The sequence below is a fragment of the Ovis aries genome, chromosome 5 (assembly GCF_016772045.2).
Source record: "Ovis aries strain OAR_USU_Benz2616 breed Rambouillet chromosome 5, ARS-UI_Ramb_v3.0, whole genome shotgun sequence".
NCBI lineage: Eukaryota > Metazoa > Chordata > Mammalia > Artiodactyla > Bovidae > Ovis > Ovis aries.
In genome coordinates, this window is record NC_056058.1 from 17,544,520 (window position 1) to 17,558,025 (window position 13,506).

Here is a 13,506-nt window from a genome sequence, read left to right on the forward strand (position 1 = left end):
GGCAAGCCCTCCCAAGGGGTCTCCGGCCAGGACAGGGCTGCATGGGCACCAGCCTGCAGCAAGGGGGAGGGGCAGGGGTGGCTGTCACTTGCCTGGTCACCAGCTCAGGCCCTCCCCACAGTCACAGCACCTGAGAGACAGCTGGCCCGTTTCTCCTTTATTATGTAATCTGAGCCCCTGCTGTCACAGTCAGCCACACAGGACAAACAGCACAGAAGCCCTGAACCCATCCCCTCACCCAGAGGCGCAGGGGCCACATCTGATCAGAGCCCTCTCCTGTCTTTGGAGACTGGTCCCCTCAGTTCCCCTGCTTGAGGAGGCTGTAAACCTGCTCCAGCATGTGGCCTAGGCCCTGGTCCTTGGGCATCCTGCTGGCCAGGGAGATCTGAAAACAGGCAGGTCCGGCACCTCAGGGCTGCTGGCCCACTAAGAGCTCCACTAACCCCGGTGGTGTCCCTAAAACCACACCTCCAGGTGCATCCTGGGCCTAGGAATGTCATGTGGGGGGTGAGATTCCTCCACACCTTCCACAGTTGGCTCTCACACGCCCCATCCCCCACACCCCACCCCGGGCGCCCAGACCACTCCCACCCTACCCACCCAGCCCAGCCCCACCCCGAAGTAAGAGGTGACTGATCTGGCAGCTTTAAGCCCCAGTCACTGTTCAGTCTGAACAGAACAAGCAAACATATGAAGCTGGTTCTCTGTAAAGCCAAGTGGGATGTGTCTTCTGAGAATGACTCCCAGGCAGGACACAAGGCTGCCAAGCCCTTGCTGACACATACCCCTGACTTAACGGCAGGGGCAGTGGGGGTTGCGACTGGATCGGCCTACTCCCAGCACCAGCCCCTCTGCCTGGCTCAGCTCTGCTGTGCTTCAGACTCGGAGCCCCTCCTGTTCAGGAGCAGCGTCTCAGCCAGGATAGCCCCAGGGCCACGAGGGCTGCAGGCTTTTACATCTTCATCTGCACTTGATAGGCATCTCCGCCGTCGCCACCCTCGTGTGACAAACATGACTTTTCTTTGGCAGCACTTACATCTGACTAAAATATTTTTGTACAAGTCCACTTAACTCACTTTTCCTTGAGCTGCCTGTGGATATATTCTTGGGGGGCTCCCTGAGATCTTTACAAAAGGAAGGGTTTGCACGGGACTCGAGGTGTGAGCCTCACTCACCTTCAGCTTGTCCAGGTAGGTGTGCTCCTGGTTCCAGGTCTCCTGGAACCTGACAAGGTCAGGGGCACCCTTGTAGAACTCCACCAGCAGCATCTAGCAGGACAGGGAACACATGAGCCCCAGCCGCTGCCGCCCATCAAGGGGCCTCTGGACTAATGCAGCCCAGCACGTAGGAGTTACCTAGTTCCCCAAGAGAGGGACCTCCGAGCAGTGCCACCCTGGGGAAATGAAGGCACTTGGCAGAAGGGAGGGCTGCCTGGAGGAGGAGACACCTCCCCCAGAAGCAGAAGAATCGCTGAATGCGATTCTTTCTACCCCTGCAGCCCTGAAAGACTCCCTGGCCTAGCCTTAGTCTGAGCAGGAACATCTGTGAAGTCACAGGTGTGATGAACTAGCTCCATTTGTTTAAATGCCTGTTGAATGGCAGAAGTAACACCTGAGGTCCTCACATGTCTCCACTGGGAGAATCAGTGGCAGGTGCATAGCCCAAGGTAGAAGCGTCCCTACTAGCACCTTCCAGAACAGCAAGGAGGCCGGGTGGGGGTGAGGGGAGGGGCCGGGACTGGGGACTTGATCCTTAGAGCCTGTGATTTTCAGCAGCAAGAGAGACCTGATCTGGGTCTTGATGTGGCACTTTGAACCACAGCTTCCTGACTCCTAGAGTTATGTCCAACTTGTGGGGCGCCCTCAGCCCCCGCCTGCTCCTCCCAGGGTCCCCCATCCACACCACTCCAGAGTGAGCTTACCATCTCATGGAGGATGTCATTAGTCAGGAAGTTGTCCTGGACATAGGCCATTTCCACGTCCATGGGGATGCCGTAGTCACTGGGCCTTTGCTGGTGGAGACACAAGTTGGTCACCACTAGCTACCGCCCCCCACCCCCCAGCCCAAAACTGCAGGGCACAGCAGGAAGTTCCCTGGGCTGGGGGCCAGGGAATTGATACTGCAGGCCTGGCTCTGGGCTGCGATCAGATTCAGAGCCACGTGGGGTCTCAGAAGAACCCAGCAATGTGACCAGGGAGGCAGCGTGGCCTCCATCACAGACACACAGGAGTGGCCATGGCTCCCAAATTCCTTTCTAACGCTGGTTTCCGACTCCAAGACTGGGCTTGGAGAATGAAACCAGACAGGTCTCAGGTCGGAGGCCATACTGGTAGCCAAGGCAGCTTGCCACAGTTGGAGCCCCAACCTTTTCAACACCACTCACACGTACTGCCTCAGTTCAATGATTATGTTCCTATCTCACAGTTGAGAGAAACTGAGGCCCCAGCTCCCCAGATGAACTGGAAACCAGAGTACTGGCTTTTTGCCACTAACAAGCCCTCCTGACCCCGCCCACAACCACGCAGAGCCCCACCCACACCTCCCTGAAGCCCCGCCTACCTCAGGGGGCGGCATCACCCAGAAGGGTGAGATCTTGGACTCTGGGCTGGGGTTGCCAGAGTAGTAAGGAGCTGCAGGCGGAGACACAGAGAAGGGGCTGGGCCTGGGATCTCGGTGACCGGCAGGGCCCACGCCCACGCCTTTCCCTGGACTCACAGCAGAGCAGGGCGAGGCAGGGCTGGAAACCGTTGCTGGAGCCCTGCAGCCGTAGCTGGTAGTCCATCTGCGCGTCGATGTCCTGCAGCGACGGTAGCGCCGGGCTCTGCGGGTGGCTGTGGTACCAGCCTACCAGGGACAGGCCGCGCAGGAGCAGGCTCTGGTAGATCTGAGGGCAGAGAGGCGGGATGGTGGGGCTCCACCAGCCCTGGTGCGCTCACGCCACCATCCAGCCCCACACGGCCAACATTTAATGAGCGCCTGCTGTGTACCAGGCCCCTGAGAATACAGCAGTTACCAACTGAGACAGACCCTGCCCCGCGCTCAGCGAATCCAGGGAGGGGGACAGTCAACAAAGACATAAAGAAGATGCTCCAGGCTTCTCTGGTGGCCCAGCTGTAAAGAACCTGCCTGCCAATGCTAGAGATAAAGGCTTCAACCCCAGACGCGGGAGGACCCCACATGCCGGGGAGTAAATAAGGCCATCCACACCAACTGAGCCTGTGCTCCGGAGCCTGGGAGCGGCAACTACTCAAGTCCCTGTGCTCCAGAGCCCGTGCTCCGCAAGAAGAAAAGCCCCCACGCCTCAGCTAGAGAAAAGACCCAGCAGAGCCAAACATAAGTAATTTTTTTTAAAGCCGCCTATATTCCCCGGTGGTCCAGTGGTTAAGGACTTGGACCTCTCATAGCCCCACAAGGGGTGGGGCTCAATCCTTGGTGTAGGAATCAAGATCCCGCAAGCCGCCGTGGCACAGCCAAAACATAATAAAATAATGATATAATAATAAAAAATAATAAATGCTCCTATTGTAAATCTAAGGCAAAATATTATTTTGCTCACTGCTGTATCCCCAGCTCAAGGAACAATTCCAGGCACACAGTAGGTGCTCAATAAATAGTTAAATAAAGAGGCAGATGTGCGAACGCAAGTAGAGGCAAGCGTAAAGAGAAAGGAAGAGGTGGGTGGAGAAAGCTGTGCACCAAACGCACACCTATTCTGTCCTCCGGAACTGGCCATGCTGGAAAAGGCGGGCGTGGAGCGCTTAGTGCAGTGCTAGGCGCATACTAAGCACTGTATGAAAACATCGAAGGAGGGCATTTAATATTTATCCGGCCTTTACCAGGTGACAGGCAGGCTGAGCGGGGAAGGGGCTGGCGGCATCTGCGCAGAGGAAGAATGACGGTGGGGGTCACCGGTGTGGGGACTGGAGCTCACACGTAGCTATCTGCACCCTTGCTGAGTGGCGACACGGCGCTAGGCGCCCTGACGCGGTAGCCAGGACAGCTGTGTGTGCACCAGCCTGCGGTCCCCCCCCTCCCCGCAACAAATGCCCAGTCGCCATGTGCCCCCTCACCTCCTCTTCCACGGTGGCCGCGGTCTCCGCGTCCCCGAGCCGGCTCCGACAGGGGAAGGCTCTAACCACCGTGAGCACTGCACGGAGGCGGGAGAAGGGGTGGACATTGACCCCGGCCCCCAAACACCCTCTCTGCCCACGGGCCCCCAATACCCACTCTGACTGTTGATGTCCCAGCGGCCCCCCAGGTACCCCACGACCTGGCTGCGTGTCAGGTGGCTGTGGAAGTCCTGGGGAGGGGGAGGGACATGGGAAGACCCGCTCAGACTGCGCCTGGTGCCAAGGCCGTCCTGGGGGTCAGCCCACCCCCCTCCTTCCTCAGATATTGATTGAGTACCTACTATTTACCAATAGTGAACAGAGCAGACAAGGTCTCTGTTCCAAGGACCCTCTGGGCAGGGACCAGCCCCTCCCCAGGCCTGGGAGCCCCTGAGACCTAAGGGACAAGGAAGGATTGTGCACACACCACCAGGAACAGCACGTTGCTGGAGACGGCCACGTTGAATGGCTGGAACTTGTTGATAGCTGCGAAAGACGTTACTTCCACCAGGGTGCGCGGGTTCCTGTGGCAGCCGGGAAGGTTCCACAGCCTCAGACACCCCAAGGGCCTTCCCTCACCCCCACACTGGCTCCCTCGGTCCCACAGCTAGCTCTGAAGATCTGAGACCTTGTCTCCAACCTGCCCCTGCCTGCCCTTGTCCCCCAACCCCATGCTGCAGAGCTTCTGTAGACGGGGATGAGGGCGGGGTTCCAGCGGGCATGGGGTGCATCTGACCTGGCCGAGTCACGACTTCCCAGCATGCAGTAGCGCACCGGCACCCGGATCTTGTTTTCCACCCTTTTCCCTGGGGGCGTGGCCTCTGGGGAGTTGGCAGGGGTGTTAAGAAAAGAAGTCAGTATCAGTTTCTCCCCAGCTAGGAACTGGAAAACCAAGACCAGGCAGTCCTAGAAAGAAAGAAGACTCCAGGGGCAGTCTTTAAAAATCAAGAAAGGACTTCCCTGGCGGTCCAGTGGCTAAGAGTCCATGCTCCTAATGCAAGGGATGTGGGTTCCACCCCTGGTAAGGGAACCAGATTATTCAGGCTGCAACTAAGACCCAGTGCAACCAAATCAATCAATCAATAAATATTTTTAAAAACAAAGAAATCAGGTAGCAAGTCAACAAACTGTATATAAAAAACTAAAAAATCAGAAGAAGGGATCAGGAAATCAGGTGAGGACCAGACAGGCAAAGAAATCAGGCAACGGGGCAAAGAAATCCTATGGAGGAGTAAGGATAAAGAAATTAGGCAGTGGGACCAAGAAATGTAGAATTATAGCTTAAAAAGTCAGGCGGTGAGAGTGAAATTAGGCAACGAGGGCTGGGAAGTCAGCCAGGTTTCTAGCGGGCTCTACAGCCAGCCTCCTCTCCCGCCTGAGCTCTGTCCACCTCCCCCCACAGTCCCCACCTCCTCCCCTCCCCTACACCTCTTACCCGAGTGGACAGGCTCCGAGGGGCCCTTCCCTTGCGGTCTCCTACTCTTGTCCTCCGCTGAGGCTGCTGTCAGAACCTCCTCCTCCTCTTCCTCTATCAGCGGCTCCTCCTCCTCTACTTCGCTGGCCGGGCTCTGGGTGGGGTCGGGGTGGGGGAGAACGCGACGGGACTTTTAGCTGGATTCTCCATGCCCTCCCCACAAGTTCGACCAAGAACTCTGGCAAGCCAGAACCTGCCATTCCTGTCGTTGGCCCGGGTGCCCACTAGAGGGAGAGAATGAGCAGAGACAATCTAGGATGAAGACCAGTTGCTCAGGCTGGAATCCCGCCTCCGCCTGTTATAAACTGACTTCAGGCTCTGCTGCTAAGTCATTTCAGTCGTGTCCGACTCTTCACGACCCCAAGGACTGCAGCCTACCAGGCTCTTCCATCCATGGGATTTTCCAGGCAAGAGTACTGGAGTGGGGTGCCATTGCCTTCTCCGGACTTCAGGCTCTATTTTCCTGTAAAACGGCACAATGACTTCCAAACCCACAGGAGTGGCATAAGGGTGAAATCAGACAATGCGTGCAAAGCATTTAGCATATGCCAAGCATATGCCCTGCTGCTCCATTCATCCAGCTGGTAAACACTTTGCATGGATTAGTTGATCAGATTCTCTCAATAACCTCTCCTCCTCCTTTCTCCTAAAGAGCCCTTCCTTGACGAAGTGACCTCTCTGTCCAAACCCAACGGCCACATCTCAGTCTCTGTCCCCTGCCTCCTCTCAGCAGCGTCTCCTGGTAACTCCTCGGGGATCCCCACCCCCGCACTGACGGGCTTACCTCCCACCACTCCTGGACCCCCTTATTCTCCCCCATCTCACTCGTTGGGCCAGGGCTGGGTCCTCCCACCTCTTTATTCCCCCACCTACACCCCTTCTGGGTGGCCTCAAACCCCAGTTGCCCCCTGGACAACTGCCCACAATCCTGACTCCAGGCTAGGTCTCCCTTGACCTCCGGACCTCAGGTCTGGCTAGTCCCTGACATCTCAAAAGGGGGTGTTCACATTCAACAAGGCCACCCTGACCATCCCCCTAAACTTGCTCCTCCACACATCTCCAATAAGGGTAATCCTGTCCAGGTGCTTGCTAAAACATTTAGGGGAACAAAACATCTCCTAACACCAGCATCAGATCCACCAGCAAATCACATCACATCCACTTTCAGAATTAACCAGAACTTACCCACTTCCTCCTCCTCAAAGGCCGGCCAGATTCACCCATTCATCACCCACCTGCACCCTGAATCCCTGGCTCCTGTTGTCCTCCCAACAGCGGCCACCAGAGGGCGCCGCTAAGGACCTGACTCAGGCCCCACACCTACTCCGCTCACAGTACTCCAGGGATCCGACTTCCCTCAGGGTACAAGCCCAAGTCCTCCCCACAGCCCACCATGCCCTCCAAGACTTGCCCCTTTCCCCTCCCTGCCCTTCCCTCCTCCCTCTCTCCCTATAATCACTCTCTGCTCCAGTCACATCAGAGTCTTGCTGTTCCCCCAAAACACAAGACCCGTCCAGCCTTTACACATGCTGTTTTCCAGAAATCTTTATAGCTCCCTGCCTCCACCCCTTCAGTTCACTGATCAGATGTCACTTTCTCAATGAGGCCTTCCCTGGCCATCCTATTCCTTTCAGCACTTGCTTCCCCTGCCCCTGCTCACTTCTTCCAAAGTATGATAAGATGGAGTTATTTCTTTTGTTTCTCTCTCCATGAAGGCAGGGATGTTTCTCATTTGGCTTTCTGCTTTATCTCCAGCATGTAGAAGAGGGCCTGGCACACAGCTGGCATTTATTAAATGCTTGCTGAATGAACAGCCCTAAGGTGTGGTGTGAAGGTTAGTTTTATAAGTCAACTGGGCTCAGCTATAGTACCCAGTTACTGAATCAAACACTAGCCTAGGTGTTGCTGTGAAGGCATCTGGTCGACATCTACAATAAGTTAACTTTCAATAAAGAAGATTACCCTTGATACTGTCAGTGGGCCTCACCCAATCAGGTGAAAGGCCTTAAGAGCAAAACCTGAGGCTTCCTGGAAAACAAGAAATTCTGCCTCGAGACTGCAGCATCTGGGGACTTCTCTGGTGGTCGGGAGGTTAAGAATCTGCCTTCCAATGAAGGGAATCTGGGTTCGATCTCTTGTCAGGGAACTCAGATCCCACATGCTGTGGGGCAACTAAGCCTGTGCACTTGGGAGTCCAAGCCACAACCAGAGAGAGGCACGTGCACTACAACAAAGAGCCCACGAACCGAAACTAAGATCTGATGCAGCCAAATAAATAAAAACATTAAAAAAGACTGCAGCATCAACTCCAGCCTCTGTGTGTACGTGTGTGTGTGTGTGTGTGTGCATGTATTACTATCACAACATTCAAGACCCTCCCAAATCTGGTCCCTGCCAATGCTGCCAGCCCCCTCGGCTACTAAGGCATCAAATCTCCAGCTGCATCAGCTAACAATGGTTCCTTAAGCATCATGTGTTTCTTCATTCCTACAAAGCTGTGCATATGCCGTTCCTTCCTCTGGAAAGCTCTTTACTCTTCATCTCACTCTGATCAACTCCTATTCATCCCTCAAGGCCCCAGCTCCAACATTCTCTCTCTGGGCACTCTTTATCCAGCAGTGAGTCAGGGAGGCTGAAGGATGTACCTCATCAGCGGCGGTTGCAGTCATATGGAGCTGGTTTCGCCGGAGCCAAGCAGCTTTGTACTTGTCCAGTTTCTGGCCCTTGTATTTGACAGAGGCCCAGCCACAGCCAGACTTCTTGGCCGGGTTCACCAGCTTCTTGCAATGGGTGGCCCAGGCGCTGGGTGAGTTGAACACCTGGCCTGTTTCCTGCCACACAATCCTTCCATCGGGCTGCAGGTCTCCCACGAACTTCTTCCCCTGCAGTGACAGTGGGTTGGCTGGACCCAGGAGCTGGTACTCATCAAGACTGCCTCCTCCAGGAAGTCCTCCCTGACCCCATGCTGCTTCCCAGGGCTTGCCACCCATCTCCCACTTCATTCCAGGAGGCTTCCAGCTTAGGTACCATCCTGATCAGCCTGGATTGAAATTGTCAAGTTATGTGCCCATCCCCACTCCTTTCACTGGACTGTGAGCCCCAAAGGACAAGAACTGCATGTGACTTGATCTCCACTGTGTCCCTAACACCCAACACAGCCTGGCACACAGCAGATGCTCAATTCACAAACTGCTCCCATTCACAAAGAGAACAATAACAATAATGGTAATAATAACAAACACTTATAAAGGACTTACTGTGTAGCAGGCACACTACTGAGCAGTTTATTCATTGTATCCTCATGCAACCCCATGGGAGGAAAGAAAATCCCATTCATTTTACGGATGGGAAAACTAGGATGCGCATAGGTTGAGTGAAGTTACATAGCCAGGAAGGCACTAATGTCCTCCCTGAGGCTAAGATTCTCCTTTGTGGAATGGAGAGTTTGGTGAACAATGTTCTCCCACCCAGAAAGGCTCCTACTGGATTAGGATGCTCTGTGCCTCAGTTTCCCCTCCTCACACCAGGGGCTCGGCTTGCGGCAAGAAAGCACACTAGACCCGGGTTTCCCCTTTCTGCACGAGCTGGAACGGGATGAGGCTGGGAGGTGCTCACCAGGTAGTAGATGGACAGCACTCCGGCGCCCGGCTCCAGCAGCGCGTCTTTGAGGAGCACCCGCAGTGTGACCGCGCGCCTAGTGAGCGCGCCCCCTGGCCCACCGCAGCTCCCCGGTCCCGCCCCGCCGCCGCCTCCGCCGCCGCGCGCGCCTCCCGATGCCCCTGGCCGCTCCGGGTCTTCGGCCTCCGCCTCGTCCTCGTCTTCATCCGGCGCCTCCTCGCCCGCGCCGCCCGCGGGGGACAGCGGTTCCGGAGCTACGGGCAGCGACAGGCTGCAGCGGAGCCGCGCGCCCTGAGGCGGTGCAGCCACCCAGCCCGGTGCCCCACCGGCCCCCCGCCAGGCCCGCCGTACCTGCCATGACCGTTCCGCCCCACGCCCCGCGCCCGGTGCGCCTCGGGCTCTTTCTTCCCGGCACGTGACGCGGCTCCGCCCCTAGGGGGGAGCATCGCTGCCATTGGCCGCCGCCGGTGGGCGACTGGGGGCTTGGCCAGCGGAGGCGAGCGGGGGAAAGCCAGACTCTGGCTTGTTCACGCGGGAGAGGGAGGTGGGGGTTCAACCCTAGGGGACCATTCGGGAAACTGAGGCCTGAGGCCACCTTTTGTGGGAGGGAAGTGGTAACCGAGAGCTCGGGGCACCACTGGAAACACTGAGGCCGGGGGCTTCCTCTTTTGAGAACCAATGACTCCACCCGAGGACACCGACTGAGGCCTGGGGCTGGGGGACTTAGGAGGGCTCAACCCGCTACGACTAGCGGGGAAATTGAGATCCGCGATCACTCCTAATGAGGGACCCACAGGCCTCAGCTGTTGGTACCAGGAAGACACTGAGGCCTGGGAGGATGAGCCCCACTGCCCTGGGGCTGCGGGCCAGAATCAAGGAAACAACCCGGCGCCTCGACTCTAAAGTGCCCAAACAGGGCAGCATTCTCTAAAGGGTTAATTGCCTCCCTCCCCCGGCCCTCGACTTCCTTGATTGGGTCGCAGCTGAGCCCGCCAGCCAATTATAACTGGGTTATTTCATCTCTAGCCAATAGACGATAGAGGGTGGAATCCCTCCCGCCAATCAAGCGTTAAATTGCTCCTCCTCTACCAGTCAGCAGGAGTCCAGGGGCTTTACGCGTCCAATCTGTTTTAGGGTCTGGTCTTCAACCAACCAATCAGTTCGCGAGTCAAGCCTCTCTTGAGACCCACCCCCCCACCTGTCCCACCCAACCCTCAGCTCGCAATGCACGTGGGCGGAGACTGGCTAGGAGTGCGCGGGACACTGCTGCTCTTTTGTCTCTGGTCACTGTCCCAGGACCTTGGCCCCGAGGCGCAGGGCCACCTCCCAGCGCTGGGACTCCCCAACCCCAGGGAGGGCTGAAAGCCCTGGGCAGGGGCTCCCTCCAGCTGCACGGCAATTTTTTGGCTGGACTCAGCTACAGATGGGTGTACCCGATGCCGGTCTGAAAGGGGGACAGGGCTGTCCAGCCACAGTGGTCTGGAATGAGAGTGAACCTAGCTGCAAATCTTGCCCTACCATTTCCCAGCTCTGTGACTTTGGCCTTGTGTCTCCACCTCTCTGTTTGCTCCTGCGGATAACAATTCCTACTTCAGAGTTGTTAAAGAACAGGACTTGACATATAGTAAGAGCTGGGGAATGTGAGTGTTTATTATTACTCATGATGCAATAAGATTTGTATTTTAAGGTAGGACAAGAAAAAGTAAACAACAGTTCTTTGTTTGGACCTCTTCCCTCTCTCTCTTGCTAATCTGTGTAACCCATTAAGCAGAGATCCTCAAAGATGGAAAGATAGGAACTCCTGCTCCACAGTAACGATCTCTTTTCTTTTCTTTTTCTAACATTTTATTTCTTTTTTTCCCCATTTTTTTTAAAATTGAAAGATAATACTTTACAATGTTATCTTAGTTTCTGCTGTACAGTGAAGTGAATCAGCCATGCATGCGTGCTCAGTTGTGACCGACTCTGCGAGACACCCTGGACTGTAGCCCGCCAGGCTCCTCTGTCCCTGAGATTTCCCAAGCAAGAATGAGTTACCATTTCCTTCCCCATTTTTTTTTTCTTTTTTCTAATGTTGACAATATATCTTCTTATAAGAACGGTGTTCTTTCCCAGCTCTGTAGGGGTCATGATGATCTGCTGCTCACTCTGTACTTGTTTACCTGGACTATGTATCCTCAGTGAAGTTTATGTAAATATCAGTGTGTCATTTTGATGTATGATCCTTTGTCTCAAGGCGGTCCAGAGGTTAAGAAGCCATGCTTCCACCTTAGAGGGCGTGGGTTCAGTCTCTGGTCAGGGAATCAGTGACGCAGCAGGCATGCATGCATAAATGAAATATATATGACCGTGCCTACTAACAGGCGGAACCTTTCTCAGAGCTTTCAGAAAATCTGCTTCCTGTTATAATCTTCAGTTTGGCTCGAAGAAAAATCCATTTTTCTCTTCTTAACTTGATAGTTAATGTTCCCTGACACTCACTTTGTGTCCAGCCCAAACCTCCTTTTGGAGTCATCTCACCACCCACCCAGGGTCCAGCCATCAAATAGGCATCTCCAGCCCCTTAGGGGCCTTCCCAAGTGGCACTAGTAAAGAATCTGCCTGCCAATGCAGGAGACTCAAAAGATATGGATTCAATCCCTCGGTCACAAATATCCCCTGGAGAAGGAAATGGCAGTCCATTCCAATATTCTTGCCTGGAAAATTCCATGGACAGAGGAGCCTGGTAGGTTACAGTCCGTGAGATTCAAAGAGCTGGACAGGACTGAGCGACTGAGCACAGCACACAGCTGCTTAGACTCAACAGAGCTCAAATGGCCTCAGTTTATTTGCCCATGGCCTTGTCTACTTTCTCTTTGCCTCTCTGCTAAAACCCAGAGCTGAATCTCTAACATCTCTCATCTGGATCATTTCCTGGAGATTCAGTCCTCCATATTCACACACATCCCTTACATCTCCCACCCTGGCCCCAGAGGAATCTTCCTAAAATGCAACTATGACCACCTCCCTCCATTGCTCTAAATCTTTCTATGAATCCCCATTGCCTTTGATAAATTAGCCACTGTGACCTTATCAACTATTAACAATTTACAGCACCCCTAAATGGCAGGTAGTGTAATCAACATTACCAGACAGTTCAGGAGAGGAAGAGTTACACAGTTCTTCAGTGAATTCCCAAGGCTAATCTTTGCTATGTGTATAAAGTCCAGGCAGTCCTAGAACTATTGAATTTGTAATTTTAAAAGTCCCCCAAAAGGGACTAGGTATAATCACTAGGTTCATAAGTTGTTTAGCTACAAGTTAATTTCAGTAGCAGGACCTAACAAGTATTTGAGGCCAAAATTTCCTGTGTTTAAAAACATTTTTTTTTTACCATGCTAATAAAAATATTAATTGAAAAAAATTAAACTCTCAAAGAATAAATCTCCAGGCCCAGGTGAAAAATTCTATGAAGGTTCAAAGAAGAATTAACACCACTTTTACATAATCTCCCTGGGGAAGGAAACAGCAACCCATTCCAGGATTATTGCCTGGAGAGTCCCATGGACCCTAGAACCTGGCAGGCTACAGTTCACGGGGTCGCAAAGAGTCGGACACTGAAGCGACTTAGCGTACATGTACATGCATGCATTACATAATCTCTTCCAGAAAATTGAAGAAGGAACACTTCCTAATTCATTTTATGAAGCTAGCATCACCCTGATACCAAAACCAGATGAGAGTACAAATAAACAAAACTACAGAACATCCCTCGTGAATCCAGACAAAAAAATAATCTTAAAAAAATGTTAATAAATAGAATTCAGCAATATATAAAAAGAAGTATTCATCATGAGAAAGTGGAGTTTATCCCAGGGATGCAGGGATGTTTCCATATTCCAAATTCAATCAGTGTTTTCCACTGTATTAAAGAGACTGTGGTAGGTGGAACAATGATTCCCTAAAGATCTCAATCTCCAAACCCCCAAGGTCTAGGAATATTTAGGTTACATGGCAAAGGGGATTTAAGTTTTCAGATGGAATTACAGTTGCTAATCAAATTAAAATAAGGAGACATTAAAATAAAGTAATAATTGTTAAAGTAAGGAGATGATCCCAGATTATCTCCTGAGTCCAATATAATAACAGGCATCCTTAAATGTGAAAGAGAGTCAGGGACAGATGACTGTGGAAGAAATTCAGACTGATGTAACATGAGGTTTCTACCCACTATTGCTGGCTTTATAGATGGAGGAAGGAATGGGGAAAGCTAGAAGCTGGAGAAAGCAAGGAAATAGATTCATTCTATGAGGCTTCAGAAAGGAA

At 53.3% G+C, this 13,506-nt stretch overlaps 1 protein-coding gene across 1 annotated transcript; it reads right to left on the reverse strand.

The window, feature by feature from the left end:
• Positions 1 to 144: 144 nt before the first annotated feature.
• On the reverse strand, positions 145 to 9,618 carry MPND (MPN domain containing). Its single transcript, XM_027970576.2, has 13 exons — positions 9,553 to 9,618; positions 9,199 to 9,455; positions 8,229 to 8,465; positions 5,545 to 5,677; positions 4,846 to 4,930; positions 4,537 to 4,633; positions 4,228 to 4,300; positions 4,071 to 4,147; positions 2,716 to 2,884; positions 2,560 to 2,630; positions 1,922 to 2,011; positions 1,176 to 1,268; positions 145 to 385 (listed from the first exon to the last, which is right to left on the reverse strand). The coding sequence occupies exons 1-13, from the start codon at positions 9,557 to 9,559 to the stop codon at positions 299 to 301; spliced, it is 1,476 nt and encodes a 491-aa protein (XP_027826377.1). The 5' UTR covers positions 9,560 to 9,618; the 3' UTR covers positions 145 to 298.
• Positions 9,619 to 13,506: the final 3,888 nt, after the last annotated feature.